General features: G+C 37.9%; 2 protein-coding genes across 7 annotated transcripts in view; both read left to right on the forward strand.

Annotated features, from left to right (window-relative positions):
* Nucleotides 1–1617: 1617 nt before the first annotated feature.
* Nucleotides 1618–9169, forward strand: ciao2a (cytosolic iron-sulfur assembly component 2A). The gene is made up of 5 exons (XM_088079590.1): nucleotides 1618–1873; nucleotides 3628–3792; nucleotides 5707–5756; nucleotides 7404–7449; nucleotides 8664–9169. The coding sequence occupies exons 1-5, from the start codon at nucleotides 1750–1752 to the stop codon at nucleotides 8762–8764; spliced, it is 486 nt and encodes a 161-aa protein (XP_087935716.1). The 5' UTR covers nucleotides 1618–1749; the 3' UTR covers nucleotides 8765–9169.
* A 1219-nt stretch (nucleotides 9170–10388) lies between these two features.
* spg11 (SPG11 vesicle trafficking associated, spatacsin) overlaps nucleotides 10389–26427 on the forward strand; it is a 36226-nt gene continuing 20187 nt past the window's right edge. For 4 of the 6 annotated variants that reach the window (XR_015776922.1, XR_015776923.1, XM_088079585.1 and 1 more), the window contains exons 1-17: nucleotides 10389–10745; nucleotides 12353–12534; nucleotides 13145–13372; nucleotides 14251–14473; nucleotides 15666–15803; nucleotides 16044–16429; nucleotides 17752–17897; nucleotides 18572–18686; nucleotides 18856–19011; nucleotides 19799–19977; nucleotides 20074–20250; nucleotides 20880–20951; nucleotides 21847–21974; nucleotides 22754–22932; nucleotides 24348–24543; nucleotides 25138–25341; nucleotides 26238–26344. Coding sequence is in view for 4 of the 6 variants with exons in the window: in XM_088079585.1 (XP_087935711.1) it covers nucleotides 10543–10745; nucleotides 12353–12534; nucleotides 13145–13372; nucleotides 14251–14473; nucleotides 15666–15803; nucleotides 16044–16429; nucleotides 17752–17897; nucleotides 18572–18686; nucleotides 18856–19011; nucleotides 19799–19977; nucleotides 20074–20250; nucleotides 20880–20951; nucleotides 21847–21974; nucleotides 22754–22932; nucleotides 24348–24543; nucleotides 25138–25341; nucleotides 26238–26344 (3019 nt within the window). In the remaining 2 variants the exon portion in view is untranslated. The remainder of the gene's footprint in view (nucleotides 10746–12352; nucleotides 12535–13144; nucleotides 13373–14250; nucleotides 14474–15665; nucleotides 15804–16043; nucleotides 16430–17751; nucleotides 17898–18571; nucleotides 18687–18855; nucleotides 19012–19798; nucleotides 19978–20073; nucleotides 20251–20879; nucleotides 20952–21846; nucleotides 21975–22753; nucleotides 22933–24347; nucleotides 24544–25137; nucleotides 25342–26237; nucleotides 26345–26427) is intronic. The other 2 variants (XM_088079586.1, XM_088079588.1) reach the window with 1 other exon arrangement.

Genomic DNA, 26427 nt, shown 5'->3' on the forward strand with positions numbered 1-26427 from the left:
TGATCGAATATCCGACAGGTGCCTCGAGCGTTGACTTATTGCTGACTGAGTTTATTCACTGTCTGCAGTTTCTTCTGTTTGTTCTCTGCTCCTGAGTACGTTGAAGTCAAAACTCAACCTGCTGCTGTCCTGCCTTTGAGAAACGGACGGCTCTGCTGCAAACAGAACCTGCCGCCTGGTTCTGCTCTCCCGTGTTATTAAAGTCCACGCCAGTGTGTCTCCACAGCCTGATATCTCCTCTTCGTGTTGTTCCTTCAGTCCCCTGAACAACAGAGCGGAGGCTCAAAGTGTGAGGAGGCTGAAACACACTGTAGGTCGTCTTCTCTGTTGTTTTAATCCGAGAGCTCAAACTCTGCAGGAATCCAACCAACCACAAAACAGCTTCCAGCGTTAAATCAGCAACACAGACACACACATTTAATTTAAATTCCTGGCAGACTCCTCTGCTGAAAGTCTTCTCTGCTGCAGAGACGCTGCGTAATACTGGGAGCCACTTTGTTTTCATCTACACTCTCAGCACAGCAGAAGTCTTCTCCCGTAAACGGGTTTCTACTTTTTCTCAAAACAGTTAACACAGTGAGACCCCAAAGTCTTTTGGATTATCTGTATTAAAAATTTGAAACCTGGGTGGATTTGCTTGATTTTGTTAAAAACTTGAGGACAATGAGCAACTTATGAATAAATGACCCAGAGATTGACAAGAAATTGTTTTATTTTTAAATCCAAAAAGAACCCCCCCTGAAAACCAACAAAAGATAAATGGGAAAGTTAAAAGATAGACACCAAAAAATTATTAAATTAATTAAGTAATTTTAAGAAATAAATTCCCAAAGATAAATTTTAATGGAAAAAAACTGCTTAACAATATTTGTATTTAAAATAATGTAATAAAATACTATTTATAATTATATCCATTTTGATAAAATTATTTTGAATATATAATCATGATAATAAGAAATAAAAAGCAACACAAGAAGTGATGTCCATCCATGTTTCAGAGGGTTAATCAAAAGGAAACATCTATTCACAGCTCATAAAAATTACTTGAAGCGCTTGCTTGAAACTCCGTCTTTGCACAAATCTTCAACCAACTTATAAATTCAATTCCATTCAAATATATAAATCTATTTACTTGGAAGCTACGCTTTGAGTTTCAGTTACACCTAAAATAATTCACATTTAATTGCTTTTCTTCCTCTTTTTTTTCCAACTTTTATTTTTTTACAATATTTGTATTAAAGTTTTGACAACACAAAAAAAGTTCTGAAAAAATACACAGCAATATACAAAATACACATCTTCTCACCCTCCCAAAAAAGCAAAATAAAACAAAAAACAAACAGAAAAAAAACACCCATAAAAACACGATTACTTTTCTTCTTATTAACATCTTTTAAGCATAAAATGTTGAAAGTGTATCCAAGCTTCAATCAATTTTCTAAAAAAATATTACTAATATCCAATAATATCGCATGCAGAACATATTAGCGATAATCAGCATCAAGCGTAATCATTCATCGATTGCTTTTCCCTAAAAGACAAAAAAACAGGAAACGGAAGCGACACAGAAAAGCTCATTGGCTGCAGGAAAACCCCGCTGATCTGTATACAGTGTTACAGCTGAGGAGCGACTGCTGTGCGGCTCCTGATGATGTAGAGATCTGCTGTCAGCTAACGGCAGCGTCTCTGTCTTCCTGTCAAAGTCACCACCGTCCGCTCTGCTTCTGTTATTATGGCGTTTTCTAAAAAATGGAAATAGTGTCGAGTCTTGTGTCGTTAACTGCCGCTAAGATTTTAGAGTTTTCCGGCCTGAGCCACAACAGGAATGAGCTGAGGAGTAAAAAGATGGAGGAGAAAGCGTTAGAAGTGTACGGTAAGTGCAGCAGGCCAAATGTTACCGCTGACAGGCGAGTTAACAGCAGCACTTTAGCCATTTAATGTCGTTAAAAACGATTTCATTAAGTAGTTAAAGGCGAATTTAAGAAGACGATTTGTTGAATTGGTGTTTTTAAGGCTGTAGTGAAAGTTACACACCTGGGCAGTGCTGGGGGCCGACACAGAGCTCAAATACATGACTTTCTAAATGGAGTTTGGTTTGTTTTCACTGAACGCCACAAACTACTCAATTTACACCCCAATCTGGCCCCTGATGGGCCCCTGGTGGCCCCCAAATCATTTTCTAATTAACAATAAGAATAAAGTGATGGACTCTGTGGATAGTTTTTGTCCTTTTAGTCTCCATAGGTTGTCAGAGACATAAAACAGCATCAAAATAGAGCTTGTTGATTTAAAAAAGAGTCAGAGGAGGATCCCCCACACCCCCGACAGAGGACACAGCTGAGACACTGATGTCCTAAAATCACAGAAATGTCCTAAAATCCTAGAAATATTCTGTAGTCATTGAAACGTCCTAAATCTGAGAAACGTCATAAAAAAGATAAAAGCATGAAAAAACAAGAGACGTGCCAAAAATCTAAAAAAAAAAATAAAAAAAAAACAATCAAGAAATACACTAAAATCGGGGGGAAATCCTGAAATCCCAGGAATGTTCAAAAACCCTACCAATGTCCTAAAAATCCCAGAAATGTTTTAAAATTTAGAAACTTCACAAAATTCTTAAAACATCCTAAAATCTTGGAAATGTCCTAAAATCCTAGAAACAGCCTTAAATCCTGCAAATGTCGTAAAGTTTTTGGTACAGAACTGGAATCCCTGATTTTAAAAACAGGAAATGACCTGAAAAAGTGGAAAAAATAAAAAATAAAATGTTATAAATACAAATAATAAAAAACAAATCAGTTTTTTTTTCTGTAGCCTTATTATAAAAATATAATCCTATATATAATATAGTTTTCTTGATATCTAGTTAACTCTCTCTTTTTAGGTTTAAGAAAATTAGCAGAAAATAGGCCAAAAGAAAGTAAATAACAACAAAAAAGAGAAGAAAATGACCCTCTCAAAAAGTATATGTATTTTTAATTATTTTTTATTTTTTATTGTTGTTGTTGTTGTTTCATAATTTTAGATATATAAAATTATAATTTAAAATATAGTCTTTTGGACACTTTTCCTTATATTTTGGATAAAACCCCAACACCCTTTTTAATTTTATTTTTCTACCTTTTTTATTGGGATATTCAAAGTTAACATGAAACTTAAAATGACATTTCTGATACCAGTATATTAAAAAATAAACACTGTTTGGCAAAATAAGGAAATAACTTGTCACACATGTTTAGCATCGCAAACAAGTTTCCCTTTTTTTCACAGACAAACTTTTATTATTAAAAAAATGAGAAAAAGAAAAAACCCAAGCCCTTTTTTAAAACCATGTTCAGGTCATTTGTGGAATATTTCTTTCCAGTTGGGTCAAAACCTTTCGACCATGTTTTTTTTTTTTTTTTTCAAAGAAATTCAACCAATTTCTTCTGGTCTTAAAGGGTTAAATTATGAAAGTAAAAAGGTGCTTTTAGTAATGTTTTATTTTTTCCAAATCTGCTTTTTAAGTTTTTGGTTTTGGGGGGTTTTATCTGCTCATTTATCACTACTCACCGTCTAGTTAATGTTATTTTTTTTAATTAATTAATTTTTTTGCAGCGTCTCATCTGTTTTTCTGTCCTCCGTCAGATGTGATTCGCTCGATCCGTGACCCGGAGAAGCCCAACACCCTGGAGGAGCTGGACGTGGTGACGGAGCAGTGCGTGGAGGTGCAGGAGCTCGGAGAGGACGAGTACCTCATCGTCATCAGGTTTTCTCCCACCGTCCCTCACTGCTCGCTCGCCACGCTGATCGGTGAGTCGCTCCGCCTCCAAACGTGCCTGTTTATGTTTGTAAAAAGCGTTCACGCGCGCAGGTGTCGGCGGCGACGTCCTGCCTGTTTCTGTTCCGAGTTTCGGGGTTTATTTTGATCGTTGCAGACGCTCCGGACGGTTCAGCGAATGCTGCGATTTCAAGTGAGTTCAGAAAACAAGGAAACAAAAAGACTTTTTGGAGTCTCGCTGTTGACCGTCGTCTTCCCCGATGTTTGAGCTTGATGTCCTTAAAAATCTTACAAAAGAGCAGCTTTAGAAAAAATGACCCAAAACCTAGAAAAAAAAAGTAACGAGAGAAAGAAAATGATCTGAGAATTAGAAACAAATGAACCAAAAATAACTAAATAAACAGATAAATGAATGAATAAAGAGATAAATAAAAAAAAATGAATAAATAAATAAGAACACAACAAAAGACACAACACGAAAAAAGTGCTTAAAAATAAAAATCTCTCTGTAAAATAATTTTTAAAATTATAATAAATAATTATTATAAATAATTATCAAAACTATAAATACAGTTTTTTGGACATTTTTTGGACTTGCTTCTTTAACCCTTTGAAACCTGGACTGACATCAGTTTTCTTGTGCTGCATTCAGACGCTTCTCACAGGCTTGGACTTATATATGTACTGTATGTGTGTATGTGTGTGTATATATATATATATATATATATATATATATATATATATATATATATACATATATATATAGAGAGAGAGAACATTTATTTGAACTTTATTTAACATATTTTTAAATATAACATTTTCAACATTTTTTCCCCAGGCAATTTTCTTGTTACCATTTACTTATTTCTTGCAATTTGTGGGACATATTTAACACGTATTACATATAGTATTTGGGGGTATTTGTTGGCAGGTGTTTTGTGCTATTTTTTAAGGTTTCTTTCTCGGGTCATGTCTTGGTGAAAGGGTGGTTAAGGGTTAACTGGAGCTCCAACTGACAGTTTGCCGCTTCGCCTCGGTCGTTGGCTTGTGGTCGGTCTAATCTGTCCGCAGCAGCAGACGCTGAGCTGAAATTCGTGCAGAGAAACAGTCCGTAATCACGCATGAAAGAGCTCATTACTCTGCATAGAAAACACGTCTTTGTATTCATGTGTTCTGTGTCCTGTTTCTCGTTTTCTCATCTGTCTGTTTGCAGTTAATTACTTCATTCGTGGCTGCAAAGTAATTTTCCTTTTAGGAGACGAAACGCACATTTAAACACGTGCAAAAAGAAAAGAAACAGGCATTAAAAAGTGAATCCTGACTGACGCAGAGTTTCTGCTCTTCCTCTGTTTTACCTCATTAGAGGAGAAATGTAGAGCAGCAAACTTAACTCGCTCTGTTTGGGGAAGTGACGGGGGGCCAGGGGCCACTCACAGCGGCCCCACACATGTTTCTACTATTTTAGGATGTTTCTATTATTTTAGGACATTTCTAGGATTTGAAGACATTTTTCCGATTTTAGGACAATGTCTCAGATTTTAGGATGTTTCTTGGAGTTTAGGACATTTCTGTGATTTCTGGACATTCCTGAGATTTCTAGTATTTTAGGATTTCAGTATGTTCCTTGGATTTCAGGGCATTAGGGACTTAGCAGGGACGTCTGTCAGGAGATGCAGGAGAATCACTTTATTTTTATTGTCTGTCAGAAAATGGTTGGGGGCCACTAGGCCCCTCGTCGGGGGCCAGTTTTGTCCCGAGGGTTGAGTATCACTGTCCTAGATGCACATAGTTCCCCTTTGACCGATCTTGTTGGACGGTATAAAATCATTTAAAATGACTCTTAGTGCCGATGTGAACGCGGATCCTGAGAAAGGGATTCAATTTCTGTGATGTTTGAAAATGGTGATTATTAAAACGTGTGACGGCGATGCTTTGTGTGTCCGCAGGTCTGTGCTTACAGGTGAAGCTGCAGAGATGTTTGCCGTTCAAACATAAGGTGAGTAACACAAGAGAGACTTGTGCTTTCAATTTTAAAAAACACATATTCTGTCTCTTCTCACGATGTAGGTCGGGACATCGTGATCAGGGCCCCATCAGGGGCCAAACCCTAGAAACTTAAAAAAAATCCTAGACATTTCTCTCCTCCTTGGAACATCCCAAAATCCTAGAAATGTCTAAAAATCTAAAAATAAGCAAAAACTGTAAATTACCGGAAAAATTAGTTTAAAAAAAAGAAAGAAAAAGAAAACACAAACAACAAGAAATTAGTGAAAAATACAATAAAATTACCCGAAAGTGAGTAAAACAAAAACTAAAAGGGAAGCTGACACAAAACAAGAAATGACATTTCTATATTTCCACGATTTTTTTTCCTCATAAAACAGAAGTTTAATTCGGACTTTACGTGACCGAGGAGGGCGCGGCCGCTGTCGTTCATTAACGCTCAGATCTCTGCAAACGCACCAAAACACAACCGGCACAGAAAAAACTGCCAATGAGCTGTTTGTGCTCACGGTAACAAAATTACCTGAAAATTAATTTGTTTGTTTTTTTTAAAGGGGGGAAAGGGAAGCAGAAACAAAAACAAGAAATTAGTAAATTATACAAGAAATTTACCTGAATTTTTTTTTATTAAAAAAAAATAATAAAACAAAGGAAAAGCAGAAACAGCAACAAGAAATAAGGAAAATGTTAAATAATTACCTGAAAATTAGTGAGAAAAAAGGGAAATGATACCAGAAACAAAAAACAGAAATTAGTAAAAAGTACAAGAAAATTGCCTGAAAATAAATTTTAAAAAGAAAACAAAAACAGGAAAAGGAAAGCAGATAAAAAAAACAAGAAACTGGTTACAAAAAAAGGAGAAGGCAAACAGCAACAAACCAAGAAAATTACCTGTAAAATTAGTATGTTAAAAATGAAAATAGAAATTATTTAAAACAACAACAATAAAAACAAGAAAGTTTAAAATATTCCACAAAAATTACCTTGAAAAAGTGCACAAAAAATTATAATAATTTTGTAACAAAATTTAAAAAATGTAATTATGATTTTTTTAAATGTATTTTTCCCCTTGACATTTTCCCTAGCTTTTTGTAATACATATATACATATATTATATATTCTACTCATTTCTAGCAATTTGTGAACATTAAGTACCAAGTTGCTCTTTGCCTTTTTTTCATGTTTTTGAATGAAACTTCATTATTCTGTTTGCGGTTCAGAGGTTTTTATTCCTGTTAAAGGCGCCTGTAAGCAGCACAGAGAAATGAGATTTCGCTTCAGATTTACGGGAAAAAATAAAACACAAAGTGTCGACACAAAGTGAGAAAAACACCATTTTCTAAAATATTAATTTTCTTTGGAGCATTTCGATTTCTTTCTGTGAAACCAAAGCAGTCCTCAGAGCTGCCAGCCTGTGAAATATATTTCTGTTTTTTTGTCTTTTTTTCTGTTTTAGGAGCTTTTGTGTCATCACCAGTTCACATTATTAATGGCTTTATTTGTTCTCTTCGTGTCTCTGTCCGTCTGTTTTCTTTTTCTCTTTTACCCCGAAATAACATTTAAAATGACTCCTAACACAAAAACCAGACAGCGTGAAGCTCTCTGCCTCTAATATCGTTTTTTTTCTGTCTTTTCTCAGTTGGAAATTTACATTTCAGAGGGAACCCACTCGACTGAAGAAGACAGTGAGTCGGCTTTATTTCTGTTCCTAATTTAAAAGAGCGAACGGCGTCTGTCGACTGACAGACTCGGACTCGTGTTGGATGTGCTGCGTTCTGCTGTTTGACATTTAATAACAGTCCAGATACATTTATATATTTATATTTGATTATCTTTATAACTTTATTTATTTAGCGCTGTTAAAAAAAAAGCGACAAAGTGAACAAAAAGGACACAACAAACTGACATAATAATAAAGAAAAAAGAGATATGAATGACTGAAAAACAGTAAAACAAGAATAACTGATTTAATATGAAGCAAAAAGTGTGATATTTTTAAAAAGACTTGAGAGAAGAAAAGGAGCTCGCCCGTCTGGTCTCTTTGTTGTTTATTAAGTAGATTTTAATAATACTGATAAACAGGGATCCCACAGTCCTGGAAAACCTGGATTTATCATTGAAATATGATATGTGTAAAAAATAATGACATTAATGTGTCGACGCGTGAAACGTTTTTTTTGTTTATTTGTTTATCATGAATGCGTTTTTCATTTTCTCCCGCAGCATGTTCATTAAGCACGTTTTGCTTTAGAGGAAGACCAACTTCAGATGGGTGTATTTTGTATTATTTTATTCATGATTTTTTTAAAGAAAACATGTTTTTTTTATTTGTTTTGGGGTGATTTTAGGAAACAGGTTTGGTGGCAAGTTGTTTGTAAAAAGTCTGGGGATTTTAATTTTATTTTATTTCACAGTTTTGGTGATTTCTTTCTTTAAAATTTTTTACAATTTTAATTTTTAAAAAAATCATTGTTTCATCTTTGTTTTTGGCCTTTTTTATCGAAAACCTTGGCGTTTTTATTTTAAAAAGTTGCATTTTTTTCCAATTTTAATTAAAGAATGTTTAAAAAAATTGGTGATTTCTTTTCTGTTTATTTTTTTAGAAATCAGGTGAGGGACGCGTGATTCTTTTTTTGCGATTTTCTTTTATTTTTTATTTTTTAATTTTTGGAATTTTTTATAGAAAATGTGAAAAAAGGCTTTTTTAAATTTTATTTTTTGGTGATATTTGCAGAAAACTTATATTTATTTTACATTTTGTAAGTTGAATATCTCTGGTTTAATATACCGAAATAATGTAGCAGTGAAACAGTGAGGCGGCTGCAGCTTGTAGTTGTTTCTTTGAGTCTTCGCGTCGTCTGCTGGAAATGCAGCGGCTCACTGAAGTTTGTGTCTCCAGTTAACAAACAGATCAACGATAAGGAGCGAGTGGCGGCCGCCATGGAGAACCCAAACCTGAGGGAGATCGTGGAGCAGTGCGTCACCGAACCCGACGACTGACCGACTGACGCGGGCGCTCCACCTGCCTGAGCCAACACCTGGCAGCCGCCGAGTGTGTGTGTCCGCGTGTGTGCGTGCAGGTGTTCGTGGGGAGCCTCCGGTGAGCAGGCTGAGCTCTGAGCGGTGAATGAAGCCGCAGACGGGCGTGTGTTGATCATTCCCTGCTGGACGGCGAGCGGCGGCAGCTCTCGGCGGCGTCTGAATCGGACGCCGCAGAGGAAGAGGGCCAGTTTTTCCGTCTTTTCCTGCAGTGACTCTTTTTAGAAATCTGTCCTTTTGTAACTGAAATCATCCGATAATTGAGTCTGAATATTTTAGAGGTGAAAATTATTATTTTTTGTAAAGAAAAAGGAAAAATAGGAAATGTACAAAAGATTTCGATATTAAAATCTGCGTCAAGAAGAAGCTGCTTTATGTGTGTGTTATGTGTGTTTGACAGAATAATGTGCACCTTTAAACCTCTGAAGCTGTCAACATGGCTGTGATTTCTTTGAAAATAAAGAACCTGGCAAAAAATTACCCACAAATTGAAAAAAGTTCACCTGTAAATTATCTGTGGGGATTATGAGATATTATCAACTTTAGACAAATGCCAAAAAATATTTTTATAATTCTTATAACCATACCTTTAAAATTATATTACAATAGATATATATATTTATTTTTGTACATATTAAGGATTATTTTCTTGTTTGCTTATTTATTGATCTTTTTCTTCTTTTTCGTTGCTGGTTTTAAGGTCATTTTTGTGTCAATTTTTTTTTTTAAAGTGAAATGTTACAAGAAAATTATCTGAAAATAGCCACAGAGAAAATCACCCACATCTATAATATATACAAAAACAATAATTTTATGAATCTGCACCAAAAGTCTTACCTGTGACGAGAGAGCTGCTGTAGTTACTCACTGTGGCCACAAGAGGGCGACAACTCCCTGGTTTTCATGGTTTAACACTTTGAAAGCTAAAAAGGTGTAAAGAAAATTATCTGAAAATAAGAAAAATAATGAAGGAAAAAAGAAAAAAGTTACAAAAAATTACACGAAATTGGTAAATGAGTTAAAAGTTACAAGAAGAAGAACAAGAAAATTACTTTAAAAAGTGTTTTCCGCTGTTATATTTTTTCTTTATGAATAATATCTGCCCCAAACTAATTATCTGGTCATTTTTTTACTTCTTTTTCTTTTCTTTTTTTTATAATGAGGGACATTTGTTGCCAAGTTGCATATCGTGTTTTTTTTTGTTTGTTTGTTTGTTTGTTTGTTATTGAAAGAAATAAGACCAATCTCCAGGTTTCTTCTTTTCTTTTTATTCTTCTTCTATATTTAAAGCTAATTTCAGATGTCAAATGATTAAATATTTTGTAAATCTTTATTAAATGAAACTGTTTTTAATTCATATCACAAACACATCATAAATAATTAATTTTAGAAAATAAAATTAATCTTAGGAACTACACTGCGATTTATTTTAGCGGGTTTTTTTGCCGCTAAATTCACATGTATTAAAATAAACCGAACTAAAAAAAAGAGAATGATTAAAAATCAACATCGTCTTTCGATTAAGTGGCCTGTTTGAAGTCGCCTCTCTATTGGTCAGATTAGATCAGCTGACAGGGTGGACAAATCATGTGACTGCTCAGACTCAGCTGCTGTTATCAGGACATGAAGACATGTCCAAACATTTCCGCCTCCGTCTCTGTCGTTTTATTTGCTCTTTTAGGCGTTAAACTGAGGACACGTGTCTTCAAGAGACACCTGGACACATGTCCCTCTGACGGATGAAGATGTCGGAGACAGAGTCCATCGAGGTGTGTGTTGTCTCGGAGAACCAGCACTGTGGACACATCGGGGACATCCAGAAGGCTGAACTGGCCCCCGGAGGGTCCCTGCTCGGATGTCTCGGGGCCCGGGGCCGGCTGGAGGTGTGGGACCCGGCGGACAGAGAGTCCCCTCCGGCCGCAGAGGACGGTCCTTTCACAGAGTGAGTCCGCGTCCACCTCAGTGTCCTGTCTGTCTGTCCTCTGTCCCGCACTGCACATCCTGAGAGCAAAATGCTGTGTGATTATTTTATTTTATTTTATTTTATTTTATTTAGAAATTCAATGATGTAACAAAAAAGAAACATTGAAAACAAGATATAAGAAAAACAAAAAGACAAAACAAACGCAGGGCGATAAGGAAAAACGTATTATCACGATCTTTTTTTCATATCAGTCGATATCGATATTTATCACGATATCCATCAAATCAGTATTTCTGTGGAGCTTAAAGGTTCCTCTGACTCCTCAGTGAGATATGAAGATATCATCAGGTTCATTTAGGTTTAAATATTTATTTTCTGTCAGACATTGAACATGACAAATATACTGTAGAACAGCATCACCAGCTGGAGGACCTATTCTACTAAAACTCACAGAGGTCCAGGTACTAAAATGTCCTCCCAGCAAAGGTCCGAGCCGCATACCTAAAATCAATATCACCATTAACTGAATATTTTACTTTGAGTACGATTGAATAATGATTATTTTGCTTTTTTTGTGGTTTGTTTTTTGCCCTCATAGTTCACTGACGCAGTGTCATGTGACCATGGTGTGTTGGAGTGTAATAAACATGTGATTTATTATTATTTATTAAACTTTCCAGCATTATATAAAAATGAAAAGCTCCATCTGAAACAAACTTCAGGTAAATTGAAGCACATTGTGCTGATAATAGTCCAACCTCTCCTGACTGCAGGACTCTGACTTCAGCTTCTGTCAAACTTCTGTGCTGTTAATCATTTTACTCAGGAATTAAAAACGTCTGAGTCGGCCTACTTCTCCTATAGCTGCCACGCGCTGGAGCGAGCTGTCGGACATGTCCGTGCTGGAGCGAGCTGTTGGACATGTCCTTGCTGGACCGAGCTGTTGGACATGTCCTTGCTGGAGCAAGCTGTTGGACATGTCCTTGCTGGAGCAAGCTGTTGGACATGTCCGTGCTAGAGTGGGCTGTTGGACATGTCCGTGCTGGAGCAGGCTGTTGGACATGTTTGTGTGCTGGAGCGGGCTGTTGGACATGTTTGCGTGCTGGAGTGGGCTGTTGGACATGTCCGTGCTGGAGCGGGCTGTTGGACATGTCCGTGCTGGAGCGGGCTGTTGGACATGTCCATGCTGGAGCGGGCTGTTGGACATGTCCGTGCTGGAGCGAACTGCTGGCTGTTTCAAACACTTTGGTGCTTTGGGGAGAAGCTGCGCTCTGTTTGTCTGTCTCACTGTGCTTATGTTGGACCGTCAGCTGTTCGATCCACGATGATGAAATGCTGTGGCTGTCAAACACTAAGCTGTTCTCTGCTGGTTCTCCGCAGCTCTCTTCTTATCATCATTGGCTGTTCGTGTTGTTTGTCAAAACATGGCTGGAATGCTTTCTATCCACTTTCTACCATCAAAATATACATAACATAACTGATTATCAAAATACAGTATGTTAGGTTCCCCTGTGCTCCATCTTTATTTTTCAGCACATGATGATGTTTTGGATGAAACTTTGTCTTTAATTTTGTGTCAGCCATAAAAAAAAAGTCAAACTGGTGAAATGTTCCTCTCGTTGCAGCTTTTCCTGGGAGGATGTGAGCGTTTCCGGCCGCGGCGGCGTCAGACTGCTGGCTGTTGGATCTCAGAGGGACCTGAAGCTGCTGGAGGTGGACGCCGAGCGGTCAGCCTCCGTGTCTCTGCTCCGTGTCTCTGAATGTCCCGCAGCTCGCCTGCTGCAGACGCTCAGAGAGCAGGATGATGGTGAGTAAGACGACCAGCCGGCGACCGTCAGGTCTGACACTAACACGCCGACTGACGACGAAAGGCCAGGGACACGCTACTTCCTTTGTGTGGGGGACACTTTTCTAAAAAGTCATTGTTAGGATTTTTGGATTTTTTAAAAGGTTTTTGCCATATTTCTGGTATTTTATGATATTTTGAGGATTTTTGGACTTTTCAAGGATTTTGGGATATTTGGAGAATTTTTGCACCTTTTGAGGATTTAAGGGGAAATTCCAGGATTTTGGGACATTTCAAGGATTTTAGGACATTACGAGAATTTATTGCCATTTTTAGGATTTTAGGAAGTTGCTAGGATTTTGGCACGTTGTGGATTTTTGGAGAGTTCTGTGATTGAAGGACATTTCTAGGATTTTACCTTGTTGATACTAAAAGTACACAAACAATTCAGTGTGAATCAGTTTATTTTATTCTCAATTAGAAAATCTTTGGGGGCCTCCAGACACCCTATCAGGGGCCAGATTTGGCCGCAGCTGAGATTTGAATATCCCTGAATGACCCTGAAATAAGGATGCCATACATTAACAGTGTATAAATGTCTAAAACATTACTGATCGTGTTTTATTTTCAGGTGTGTGCGAGCTGCAGTCGGTGCGTTTGTTGTCGTTTGCTGCCGGTCGCTGCTACGTGCTGCTGAACTGTGATTGGCTGCTGCAGCTGCGATGGCAGCCGGCGGAGGACGAGCCGCAGACAGTTTCCTGCTGCAACATCCAGCTCACCGACAGCGACAGACACGCTGCTGTCCACCACTGCGTCTGCAGAGACACCCTGTTTGTCCTCAGCTCCACTGGACTCATATGTATCCTCACCTGGCGAAGGCGTGACACCCAACAGATTCTCACACTAATGTCGGGATGTCCCGATCCAGTCTCAGACTTTGTTATCCAGATCGATCAAGCATGTGGTGATCTGATCCTTTGTTTCATGGCAGCTGTCACGCAGGTGTTTTATTTTAATGCACAGCAACTTGGAACGCATTTTCCAAAATTATGGGCCCTCGTTTTGTTTGATCTCAGTGTGAGATTTTGCCTTTAGTTGTAGCGCACGGTGTTTCTCCGCCGTAACTTTCAGCTGTGTTGAACAAACTATATATGGAGGATTAAAGAGGTTAGAAATAATGAATAATAATAACAACAACAATAATTATAATAATTACAATAATAATTATTGTTATTATTATAACATGGCTAATGCATTAAAGAGCTATTTATTCATTTATATTGTCAAGCGTAGGCTCTCCAGTTTATTGATTTTATTAACTTTAAAGGAGCCTCGTCAGAGGAAAATTAAGTTTCAGATATGGACTCGATAACGTCAGATACTCAAAATCACGTGATTTGGATCGAGTCAGGGCAAATAAAACGTGTTTATTTTAATGTATTTATTTTAGCAGATAATCCCACTGAGATTAAAGTATTTTTTATACCTGGCTGAGGTCGTGTTTGTGAGATATGTAAAACGTGAAATACAAAGCTTTTTATCACAGTGGCCTCTGAAGAAACACGACCACTCGCCTCCACCGTCACATTCTTTCTCTGTTGGACATAAACGTGTAAAAGCAGGTATTTTGTGTAGTTTTCGTTAGCAGGTGCAGAAAAATGCAGTTTTCTCCTCATCTGCTGCTCTGTTGTAACTCTTCGTCACATCCCGTCCGTCTTCTTTAACTTTGACCTCCAGCTGTGCGTGACGTCACTGACGGCAGTCCGCTGGCCACCGTTGACCTCTCCGTGTACCTGACGTCTGTCCCTGCAGAGGACGACCTCCTCCCCTCCTCCTCTTCCTCCTCCTTCTCCTCCTCTTCCTCCTTCTGCCTCCTGCAGGTGTCAGCTGATCTCAGTACGGCCGTCGCCGTCACTGAGTCTCACACCGCCGCCGCCGTCGACCTCGACCACTACTTCAGGTACACCGGCTTTTTTTTTCTTTATTCCGTTTTCAGTTCCTGTTTTTAGGAGTTTCTTTAAAACCCGTTAAGTTCGTCTCATGTTAATCAAACTCTCAGGAGCAGAAAGTCGTGGCTGACGGGCAGAGTTCGGGCTCCACGGGGCCAAATGTGAGCCGGCTTTGGCCCGTTTACTTTTGCCAAATCTGGCCCAGAGTTAACTTTCACAGACGCGGGCCTATTCTGGCTGAGACGCGGCTGACGGACAACACGGCGTCCAGATCTAAAATCAGTTCTCACCCGTTTAAGGTGCCAAATCTGGGCTAAAGCCTCTGGAACCCAAATGACCAGAAACTTTATTCATAAGTTATTTAGGGTCTTACATGCATAAGAAAAAGCATCAAAAATGATCAAACTCAGCCTCAATCCGGTTTGAAATATTGTCGTCTTAGTTTTTTCACAGTTCCCTGAAGCCGGTTTGATTTGGGCGCAGTTTTCTCTGATCCAGATCACGTAATATGGATAAAGACCATCGAACCTTCGAAGCTTAGTTCAGCTGAGATAAAGACGGGAGAAAAGAGGGAAAAAGATAAATTGTACACACTCTATTGCTAATAATACCATAATAATAATAATAATAAAATCATGGTGAGTGGCCTGCAGCAAAGCATTGCATCACTCTGGTTCGTGTTTAATTTTTTATTTAATTTTCATTGATATAACATTTAAATGACTTTTTTTCGTATGTTGTTTTTTTTAATTATCTGTCAAAATAAATGAAGGAATTAACCAGCTGGCCAGCTGAACTGTCTGCTGTGGCTCCAGAGCAGCTCTGCTGGTCTTTGTCTTCGCCTTTAATCAACATTTGGAGTGAAGTAATGAACCGTTCTGTTTGAGTTATAAGTTCCTGCTGGTTGAGGGATTTTTTTTTTGTAATGGTTTCTTAAAACTTTTTTTTAAAATTTTGTCCATGAAAGCATGTGGGAGCCCTGAGTTTAGATCCTGATCCTGCAGAGATGTGGCCCGCTGCCTGCTGGTCTTTTCTGCCAGATTTGTCTCTAAACGCTCTGATGTCAAAGCTCCTGATCCAGCTGGAGGAACATTAAACCGATTCGCTCAGGAGACAAAATCCTCTCATCTGCACGTTAATCAGGCTCAGCGCCCGAGAGACACTCTGTTCACAGATGAAACAAAGTCCATTTCTGTCCTCCAGTTTGTATCCAGACCACCTGCTGTGTGCTGAGCCCCCCTCCCGGCCCCCCATCCGGCCCCAGAACCCGGGAGACCAGGACAGCCTATCCAGCTCCAGCTGCAGCCTCGCGGCCCTCGGATCCACTTTCAGCACCGACCGGTAAACTGCCGACCTCCACGTACATCATATCAGTGAACGAAAGAATTCATTTTGAACGTGTAAAAAGAAACATTATTTTTTACAAACATGCAGTTTGTTCCAGAGCTGCATCCTGACACTCAGTTCGCAGCCCTAAATTACAGTTATTTCAAACCAACAAATAAGTCCTTGAATGGTCAAAATGATGTTTTTCTGACATCTGAACCTTAAATTTTGACCTCTAACTTAAACTTCTTCTAGCTCCTGGGAAGCTCGTCTGGCTTCCATGTACAGCAGAGCCCAGCAGCCTGCAGCTCCCTCCTCCTCCTCCTCCTCCAGGCCTTTCCAGACCTCCTGGTCCTCCTTCCTCCACCACCTGGAGTCCCACCAGGCCCCGCCCTGGGTCCACAGCAGAGTGCCTTGCGGTGGAGCAACCGTTGATTTCGCTGTCCCCGAGACGTCGGCTCCATCTCGGCTCACTGTGTCAGATTTCTCCGCCCAGCTGACCTTCGTCTCCCCCGGCAACAGACAGACCACAGTGGCCTTATGGGATTTAGAGTCTGGGAGGGTGAGCTACCATCGGGCGGAGGGCGAGGCGACGCCGGTCCAGCTCTGTGGAGAGAGACAGCACACGCTGCTGCTGAAGAGTAAGTCCAGCAAGTTTTTATTGAGGTAGAAAAAATGTCTGAGTGAGAAAATTTATGTTTTTTTAAATAGTTTTGTATTTTGCATTTAAGCCAGTTATGGTCAAAATGTAAATATCAGGTTCATCCAGATCTTGAAATGCCACAACCAGGAGCATTTCTATGATTTCAAGACATCGGAGGCTTCGCCTGGACCGCTTTAGGAAAATAAGAGCCCTGCGGGTTTGGAAGGCATGTTCTCTTTTCAAAGATTTTGGTGATTTTTTTATTTTTATTTATATTTTTTAAATTTTTGGTGATTTTCAAAAACTCTTGGCGATTTCTTTTTTCCTATCAAAATTCATTTTTGAGCATTTTGTTTTTCTTTTAAAGCTTTGTTTAAAAAACAATTTTGGCTATTTTGTTTTTCTCACAAAATTTTTACTGATGTTTTTTCATCTTATTATTATTTTACAGTTGTTTTTTTAAAGAAAACATGCTTTAGAAACCTGCTGACCCGTTAAAAAACACAAATTTTCTAGTTTAAATATTTATATCCTGAGCTATTGGACACCCAGACCTGTTGACGTCACAGGGCAGTTTACAATACACAACAACACACCTGACCTAAATGATTAAGTTTGGTAAAGTTGGAGATTTGTGAACAAGCTGTGGAGCCATCTGACTGCTCGTGGTTTTGTCTTGATGATGATGCATCTTCGGATCTCAGCAGGGAAGTTTAATGTCGTCATAACTGTGACGTTTGTTGGCCAAAGATTGTTGGAGTTCGTAAAGAAACGACAGAAGTTTCTGTTTGATGCACAGAAAAAATAAAGCTTTGCTCAGTTGTTACACGGTGCAGAAGAAACACCTGAACTAAATCAGACTTTAGTGAATTCGGCTGCAATTATCTGTTTTTCGAGTGTCCCTCTCTCTGAAAATGTGTCATCTGTGTTTGAAAGAAATCTGAAAGCGAGCAGGGATTTCGATCATTTTTTTTTTGCCAATACATTAAATAATGGAAAAATGAAATGTTACATCACACTGACACACTGTGTGTGTTTGTGTGTGTGTGTGTGTGTGTGTGTGTGTGTGTGTGTGTGTTTGTGTGTGTGTGTGTGTGTGTGTGTGTGTGTGTGTGTGTGTGTGTGTGTGTGTGTGTTTGTGTGTGTGTGTGTGTTTGTGTGTTTGTGTGTGTGTGTGTGTGTGTGTGTGTGTGTGTGTGTGTGTGTGTGTGTTTGTGTTTGTGTGTGTGTGTGTGTTTGTGTTTGTGTGTGTGTGTGTTTGTGTTTGTGTGTGTGTGTGTGTGTGTGTGTGTGTGTGTGTGTGTGTGTGTGTGTGTTCAGAGTCCGGCGTGTTTCAGGTGATGTTCTCGGTGTCGCAGCAGGACTTGCTCAGCAGGTTGATGTTGTTCGGCAGCGCAGCGACAGTCGACGCAGTCTGTCACCTGAACAGCTGGGGGCGCTGCTCCATCCCCATCCACGCCCTGCAGGTAGGACGCAGCACGCCACTTCACGAGTGTGTCCCAGATCGCCTGTTTAAGTACTGCACTAAGTACACATTTGACAGACTTGTACTTTGTTTGAGTTTTTTTTTAATGCTACTTTGTACTTTTACTCCCCTACCTGTCAGAGGGGAATATTGTTCTTTTTACTTCATTACATTTATCTTACACCTTTTATTTACTTTAAAAAGAGTTTATATATAATAAGAAGAGTTTATAAATTAAATTAATCAAAATTTATCAAAATAATTGGCAATTAATTTTAATAAACATATAAGGTTGTTTTTTTTTCAATTTTAGAGTTTTTGGTTTTTTTCTTCCTTTTTAAAGAATTTTTACTTTATGGGTTATAAGTTTAATTTTTTTAAGTATACATAATAATTTTTAGTATATTTAATATATTTTTTCTTTACAAATTTTTAAATATTTTGGAGTGTTTTAACTTTTTTTTATGTATTTTTATGCATTTGATACTTTTAATATTTGAAGTGCTTTTTCCTGAATATACTTACCTACTTTGACTTAAGTAAAATTTTCAGTGCATGACTTTAACTGAGCCTTTTTCTCTGTGTGGTATTAGTACTTCACTTCACACTCTACAGTTGTCATTTTGACCAAAACGGTCTCTGTGGTTTCTTTTAAAGCTGTTTTTTGTTTTGCAGGCTGGACTGAAGAACCGTCAGCTGGACACGGTGGATTTCTACCTGAAGAGTAAAGAAAACATCCTGTCGCCTGCTGCCGATCAGCCCGCAGCCTCCACAGTCAACCTGACAGACGGTACGGACGCACAATTATTGAAGCCCAGAGACATATTTCTGCCTATACTTTATAATCTTTCATTTTAATAACTATACGTATACAAATTCTACTTTTAGTGGCTTCACTCGTGTCAGTTTCGTACGTGTTTGTGCGTATAAAGTTGTGTGTTTTGTATTTCTGGTGCCAGCAGCTGTCCAGGAGTTGTGTCCTGCGTTGGACCTTCTGTGTTCGGCTGTCAGAGATTCAAACAGCGAAGCTCAGAGCCGACAGTTCTCCGAACAGCTGCTCAACATCACGCTGAGCTTCGTCAACACGCAGATCCGCTCAGTGCTCAACACACACCGTAAGGCAACACACACACACACACACACACACACACACACACACACACACACACCTCCTTCCTGTCATCAGCACAGCAGTGGGATTAGATCTGGCTAAGGTGGAGTATATATAACATGAATAAACTTGGGCCCCATATCGACCCCTGTGGAACTCCATAATTTATTAAAGAAAAACGGATCATATTTTTCTAAATGAGAAAAAACACGACAAAACCTCAACTTTATTTAAAATTAAATCCCCCAAAATAAAAATGCACCTAAAACGTATAAAAAGAAAAAAAAACACCCACAAATTTAAAAATGGAAAAAAAGAATATCCAAATAACTCAAAATAATTTTTAAAAATCTGAAAAAAATCACAAAAAACTCCAAATTATAAAAAATAACAAAATATAAAAAAATGCATAAAATGACTTGAATGTTTGTCAAAATAGTTAGCGATTAATATTCTCACTATCAGATAATTAATCAACTACTCATTTCATCTCTGCTCGTACAAATACGTAAGTAATTTAATACATAACAAAATATCATATTTTATAAACTCGTGTCATTTTTTGATGCAGAAAAATTACATAGTATCTAAGATTTATATTTCCCTCTGAAATGTAGTGGAGTAAAAGTATATATTGGCATGAAAATAAAATATAAAAGTTAAGTACAATGACCACAAATGTGTACTTAAAATGTACAGTACTTGAGTAAAAGTACTTAGTTACATTCGGGCACTGGGCCCTAATAGACACAAATGTCCGATTTGTCAGTTGCGGTCTCTCGTGTCTGCAGACGAGGACGCAGGCGTGCGGAGCTGCGTGGACGTTCTGGAGCGGTACGTCACCGAGCTGAGGAGCTACATGAAGAGGTTCCCCTGGCCTGCAGGGGGCGACACCTCCAGCACCTCCTCCTCCTCCGACTCTGCTCAGGAGGAGGCTCGGACAGACGAGTGGGAGCAGCTGCCCACGGAGGTGACGTGTCCTCGTGAAATGTCCCCACACAGTTTTTTATTTTTGTCCCTCTACCCAGAAAATTGTAGTTGTTCGTGTCCCTCGTGTGTCCTGCAGGAAGTGGTGCGCCTGTCCATCCTGACCAATCAGATCCCCCGAGCTCAGGCCGTCCTGAGGAGGCGGGGCCAGCCGGAGCAGCGTCTGTCGGCCCTGAGGACGGAGGGTCTGCGTCAGGCGTTCTCCTGCCTGCAGCGCCGAGACCTGCAGACCGCCAGCACGCTCCTCGTCAACACGGTGAGGTCACCTCGCTCCGGGAGTCAACCGACCAATCAGACTTTCACGAGCTTTAACACCTTTGACACGTGAACAAATTTGTTTGATTTCTTTAAAAACCTCGAGGGAAAAGACATCGAGCAACTGGGCGAGAAATGTCACGCAAATTACAAGACATAAGTGAAAGGTGGCGAAAAATTACCTGAAATTAAAAGAAAAAAGTTTAAATTGTTGAGAGTTCGATCTTTATAATTTTAGATTTAAATTTTTTTTTTTTTTTAAAATAACTATATTACTATATTGTGTGTGTGTTATTAGATTTGATTTATTTTTTAGCATTTTTTTTTCATGCCATTTTCTTTTTTGTTTACCTGAAATTGAAAAACTAAAAAAAATCTATAATTAATATATATAACTCTATTTATAATAAATAAATTAATAATAATTTTAAAATAAATTATTTAATTTCTTTCTTTCAAGTAATTTTCTCCTAACTTTTCTTGCTAATTTTTGGCCATTTCTTAAGTTGCTCATTGCCTTCTTCCCATGTTTTTGGAAGAAAAAGGGAGTTAAAATCCAAAGAAAGTCAAACTGACCAAATCTCTTTTATCACTGTGGTGAAATATTAAACCGTAACTGTGTTTTTTCAGGGTTTCAGCGTGAAGAAGCAGCTCCACAGTATCTGCCTGTACACCGACGACAAGGACCTCAGGGAGTTTGTGGTCAGTTAACAGTTAACCAACAACGCTGAGGTGGAATGTAACTAAGTACATTTACTCAATTACTGTACTTGAGTACTAATTTGAGCCACTTGTAGTTGAGTATTATCTTTTTTAGCCACTTTATACTTTTACTGCACCACATTTCAGAAGGAAATCTTGTACTTTTTACTTGATTACATTTGTTTGACAGGTTTAGTTACTTTACAAATTAAGATTTCTGTATAAAAAACATAAGAAAATTGTTTAAGATATGAAGTTTGTCATAAATTAAACTAATAAATAGTTTATACTAGTACAGCTGAAATAGTTAGTTGATTAAACTATTAGTCTTTTTACAGTAAATTAATCATTTTTCTAAATGTATAACTCTTTTTCTATTTTCAATTAATTTGAGATTTGGGCTGTTTTTATTATTATGATTTTAAATAATTTTGAGTCTTTTTATTCATTTTTAACTAATTTTTAGGTTTTTGTCTTTGAGATGAGTTTTGGGGTGTTTTTCTATTGTTAATAAGTACTTTTTAGATTTGGGGACGGTTTTTCCTTTTTTTTTATAATATTGCAGCTTTGGTTGTTTTTTTATTTTAAATATCAAATAATTAGAGTTTTTTGGGATGTTTTTTTCTATTCAAAAATAATTTTGATTTTTTTTGATGGGTTTTTTTTTACGTTTTTCTTACAATTTTGAGTTTCTGTTCTTTTGTTTTAGACTTTTCTGCATTTGTTTCTTTTACTTTTAGTACATTTTTTATACTTACCTTTTCTTAGTAAGATTAAATGTAGGACTTTGTAACAGAGTATTTTCACAGTGCAGTATTAGTAAAGTAAAGGCTCTTAATACTTCTGCCACCACTGGTTAACGCTGCTGTTATTTTTTGACGGGCTGATGTGTCAGGTGGAGGAGCTGTCGGGGCGGAGTTATTTCCCAGAGGCGGAGCTGCAGAGCGTGGCGTTCATCAGGGAGATGGAGCGGCTGGGATCGCAGCCGGCGTCCCGCTGCCCCGCAGACGCCTCATCACAAACGTAAACACGCTCATAATAATACATTAAATGACATTAATGTGACATAATAGTGAATTTATTTTCGGTAGGTGACGACGTAACGGCTCTAATTTGTGGCGTCAACGTCTTTTGTTTATTAGTTCATACTGAAATATTATTTTCTCTCCACAAATCATTTTTAAGCCCTTTTGGCTTTAGGGGCGGGTATACAGCTTACATGGCTGTATACTCTATTTATTTTAATGCAGTTTTTAATTTAATTTAATTTTTTTTTTTTAAGTGGTGAATTTTATAGAAAACTTTTTCTCTTTTTAAACAGGTTTAGAAGCGTTTTTTTTTTTTTTTTTTTAATTTGACAATTTTTTCCCATCTTTTAAAAAAAATGGCGACTCCTTTTATTTAAATTCTTTTTGGCAATTTTTTAATTATTTATTTATTTATATTAAATATTTGAAAGGTATGTTTTCTTTTAAAAAATCAGCAAAATGACGCCATTTATCACAGCCAGAACTCATTAAAACATCATTTATTGTTGGATTTTCAAACTTCCGACACATCAGGTGCGATGCTGAAATCACGTTTGAACAGAGTTTGAATCTTATGTGTTTGAAAAAATGCTAAAGCAAGTGGGGCAAGAATGTAAAAATAGTTTTGGTCCTTGAAAAGTCTTTGAAAAATTTTGAAACGTTGTCCATGAAAGTGCGCGGGATCCTGAATCCTGTCAAAAATCAGTTCTCGTGATGTGTTTTGATTTGTTAAAGTTCGTCTGTCCCTCGCCTCACCTCGCTCTCTCTCCGCAGACCGCTTCAGATGGTCTGTAGGGAGGCGGGAGGAGGCCAGGAGGTCCTGGAGGAGCTGGCAGGACAGAGGAGGTCTGAGGAGGACGGGGGGCTCTGGAGGAACCTCAGACTGGACTGGGTGAGGAACTGGGACCAGAGCTGCCAGACCGCCGTCCTCCTGTCCAGACTCCAGCACACAGGTAGACTCCAGCAGACCCTCTGATCCCAAAAACAACAAAAGGACATTAAAAAAAACAAAGTTGTCTGTGTTTTTATCAGCGATGGAGGAAGTATTTAGAGCCTTTACTTAAGTAAAAGTACTAATACCACACTGTAAAAATACTCTGTTATGAGTCCTTTATTGAATTCTATTAATTAAAAGTAAGTAAGTATATTCAGGAAAAAGTATTTTAAGTATTAAAAGTAAAAGTATAATATGCACAAACACATAAACAAAACACTCCAGAAACTGAAATTGTAAAAATAAAAATAAATAAAAACTGCCCAAAAATGTATTATTAGTATTACAATAAAAAATGATTTTTATTAAAAATAATAAAATGATTATTAAAAAATAAGCACCCAAAAAATATTTGAAATAGTTTTAATTAAAGAATAAAAGTCATAACATAACAGAAAATAATATTCCAAAATTCACAATAAAAAATAGTTTTTTTAAAGAAAAAAAACACCCACAAAAACTCTAAAAGTAAAAATAAACAATTAAAAAAACACCTAAAGGACCTCAAAAGAAAATAACACCAAAAAAACTCAAAATGATGAAATAAAAAAAACACCCACAAAACACTAAAATAAAAAAATAGATAAAGATTCAAATGGTTGTTAAAATTACAGAATTAACAGAAGTAGCTAATTATCACAGCTGTAATCGTCTAAACTGTTTTTTCAGTTAATTCACAACAAAACTTGTTTTTTATGCAGAAATCTGAATCTGTGAAGTAACTGAAGCTCTCAGATAAATGTGGTGAAGTAAAAAGTACAAGATTTCCTTCTGAAATGTGGTGCAGTAAAAGTATGAAGTGGCTAAAAAGATAATACTCAACTACAAGTGGCTCAAATTAGTACTCAAGTACAGTAATTGAGTAAATGTACTTAGTTACATTCCACCTCAGCGTTGTTGGTTAACTGTTAACTGACCACAAACTCCCTGAGGTCCTTGTCGTCGGTGTACAGGCAGATACTGTGGAGCTGCTTCTTCACGCTGAAACCCTGAAAAAACACAGTTACGGTTTAATATTTCACCACAGTGATAAAAGAGATTTGGTCAGTTTGACTTTCTTTGGATTTTAACTCCCTTTTTCTTCCAAAAACATGGGAAGAAGGCAATGAGTAACTTAAGAAATGGCCAAAAATTAGCAAGAAATTAGTAAAAAGTTAGGAGAAAATTACTTGAAAATAAGCAAAAAATAAATAAATAAATAAATAAATAAATATATTTTAAATTTATTATAAATTTATTTATTATAAATAGAGTTATTTATATTAATTATAGATTTTTGTTTTTTAGTTTTTCAATTTGACTTGAAAAGAAAAACGTTCATACTTAAGTACTTGAGAGCTCTGCTTTTCTTTCTTTCTGTTTTTGCTTCGTCAGAGTTGACTTCCTGTGACTCGGCGTTGTTTTGGCGTTACCTGACCTCCCTGCACGACCGGCGGCGGGCGATCGACTGGATCCAGAGCGGGGCGTCCTGCGGCGGCTCCCGGTGGCCGGAGTTAACCCCCGAGCTGATCAACGACAACAGCGTGTGCAGCAGCTACATGAGGGAGCAGATCCTGGACCTGCTGGCCAGGTACGGCCACACGTTTTCAGCAGCGCGGCTGCTCGCCGTCGCCTGTAGTTGTTTCCCATTCACAACCCGCCCCGAATATAAACAACGTGCAAAACACACGTGCAATGTTAATGATTTATTTGATCTATTCTGACTGCCCCCCCTCACCTGTTTTACGATTTTTAATGAACTTGAAAGTATATTTATTTTTATTGTTGCCAAATATTCATTATTTTTGTGTATAAATGAAAAGAAAAATTGCCAAAAAGTTTTAAATTAAAAAGCAATTGTCAATTTGTGTTTTTTTTCTTCAGACTCCAAAAATGTTTAAAGACAAAAAAAAACACCAAAAAGTTTAAAAGGAAAATTAATTTCCCACAACTGTAAATGAAGAAGTAAATCGCTGAGAAGTTTAAAGAAAAAAATGTTTAATGAAAAGAAAAATCCCCCCTTTTTGCACCGCGAGGTTTTCAGGGTGAAAAAGGTGCCGAGAGCATAAACAAGCATCCAAACAGCTCGCATGAAATAACGTTTTCGTCCTGCACGAAGAAAAACGTCTTCGAGCCTCCAGCTTCTCACTTTTTCTGTTATCGTCCGTGATTTTGGTTTTTTCAGGAGAAGTCTGTTTGTGCCGGACGAGCTGGCGGACCTGGAGCAGCTGCTGTGGAGGCTGGCTCAGGGCGGAGGCGTGATGGACGCGTCCCCTCCCGTCCCTCAGTACCGCTCCCCCCTCGGCCTGGACCTCCACAGCGTCTTCACGGCCTTCTGTGTGGAGCGCAGCCTGAAGTACCTGCTCTACACCTACCTGGAGCACTACAGGTCCGTCCCTCTGTCCCTCTGTCCCTCTGTCCCTCTGTCCCTCTGTCCCTCCGTCCCTCTGTCCCTCCGGCCCTCTGTCCCTCTGTCCCTCCGGCCCTCCGGCCCACCGGCCCTCCATCTCTCTGTCCCTCTGTCCCTCCGTCCCTCTGTCCCTCTGTCCCTCCGTCTCTCTGTCCCTCTGTAAAAAGACAATTTAAACCTTTAAATCTCTTCTTCTGAAAACTGGATAAAAGAAAGGTAAGAAATGTTTAATACATTTACATTATATTACATAAATTAAAAAAAAACAACCTAAAATCCACAAAACTATAGTTAAAATGATCATAGTTACATATTTAAAATTATGTTTCAGAAACATTATTATTTTTATGCATTTTTTTTCTCAATAATTTCCCTGTTTCAGTTTTTAATTCCTAATTTTTAAATATTAAAATTAGGTTTTTTTATTTTTTAAAAATTGTATCTTTTTACTGAATTCTTGCTAAATTTTGGGTCATTTTTTCTTAAGTTGCCTTCTTCCTGTGTTTTTTAAAGAAATCAAGTCAATTTACTCAGGTTTAAGGGTTAAATAGGGCGCATGCATTGGTTAATCCTTTTCGTAATTTAACTTGTAATTTGTACATTTTTATCAACTTTGTATTGCTGCTTAGTCTTTCAGTTTTGATTATTGATTAATTATGCAGCCTTTCTTTGTATCTTTATTTCATTATTGAAGTTATTTAATGGGTGTTTCTCCGTGAGCCGTGTTTGGCCTCTGACCTCTCCTGCTCAGTTTTAAATTTTTAACTCTTATTTTTCTGTTCCTTCTTTCTATACATGTGTTCGTGCAAATAAATAAAAGTACAATTTAAATGAGGAAGTGAATGAGCTGGTAATGATCTGCTGGTCGTGTGCAGGTTGACGCCCAGAAACTGTCCCCTCCTGACCAATCAGAGCCTGTCTGAGAGCCAGCCCTGGTTTGAGATGCTGGTGAGGATCCAGGAGATCAGCAGAGATCTGTCAGGTACCTCGCTGCCGCTGCAGCACCACAGACGCTGCGTCAGAAGCAACCAGCATTTCCAAAAACTGGTTATTTGGGTCATTTTA

The sequence above is a fragment of the Plectropomus leopardus genome, chromosome 7 (genome assembly GCF_026936395.1).
Source record: "Plectropomus leopardus strain MGB_pleo_1.0 chromosome 7, ASM2693639v1, whole genome shotgun sequence".
NCBI classification, from domain to species: Eukaryota; Metazoa; Chordata; class Actinopteri; order Perciformes; family Serranidae; genus Plectropomus; species Plectropomus leopardus.

What these genes read in the sequence shown, in the direction of transcription:
- ciao2a (XM_088079590.1), top strand. Translation starts at nt 1,750, where the DNA reads ATGGAAATAGTGTCGAGTCTTGTGTCGTTAACTGCCGCTAAGATTTTA. An exon ending in GTTTGCCGTTCAAACATAAG is followed by an intron (nt 5,757 to 7,403) that starts GTGAGTAACACA and finishes GTCTTTTCTCAG; the next exon opens with TTGGAAATTTACATTTCAGA. An exon ending in CCACTCGACTGAAGAAGACA is followed by an intron (nt 7,450 to 8,663) that starts GTGAGTCGGCTT and finishes TTGTGTCTCCAG; the next exon opens with TTAACAAACAGATCAACGAT.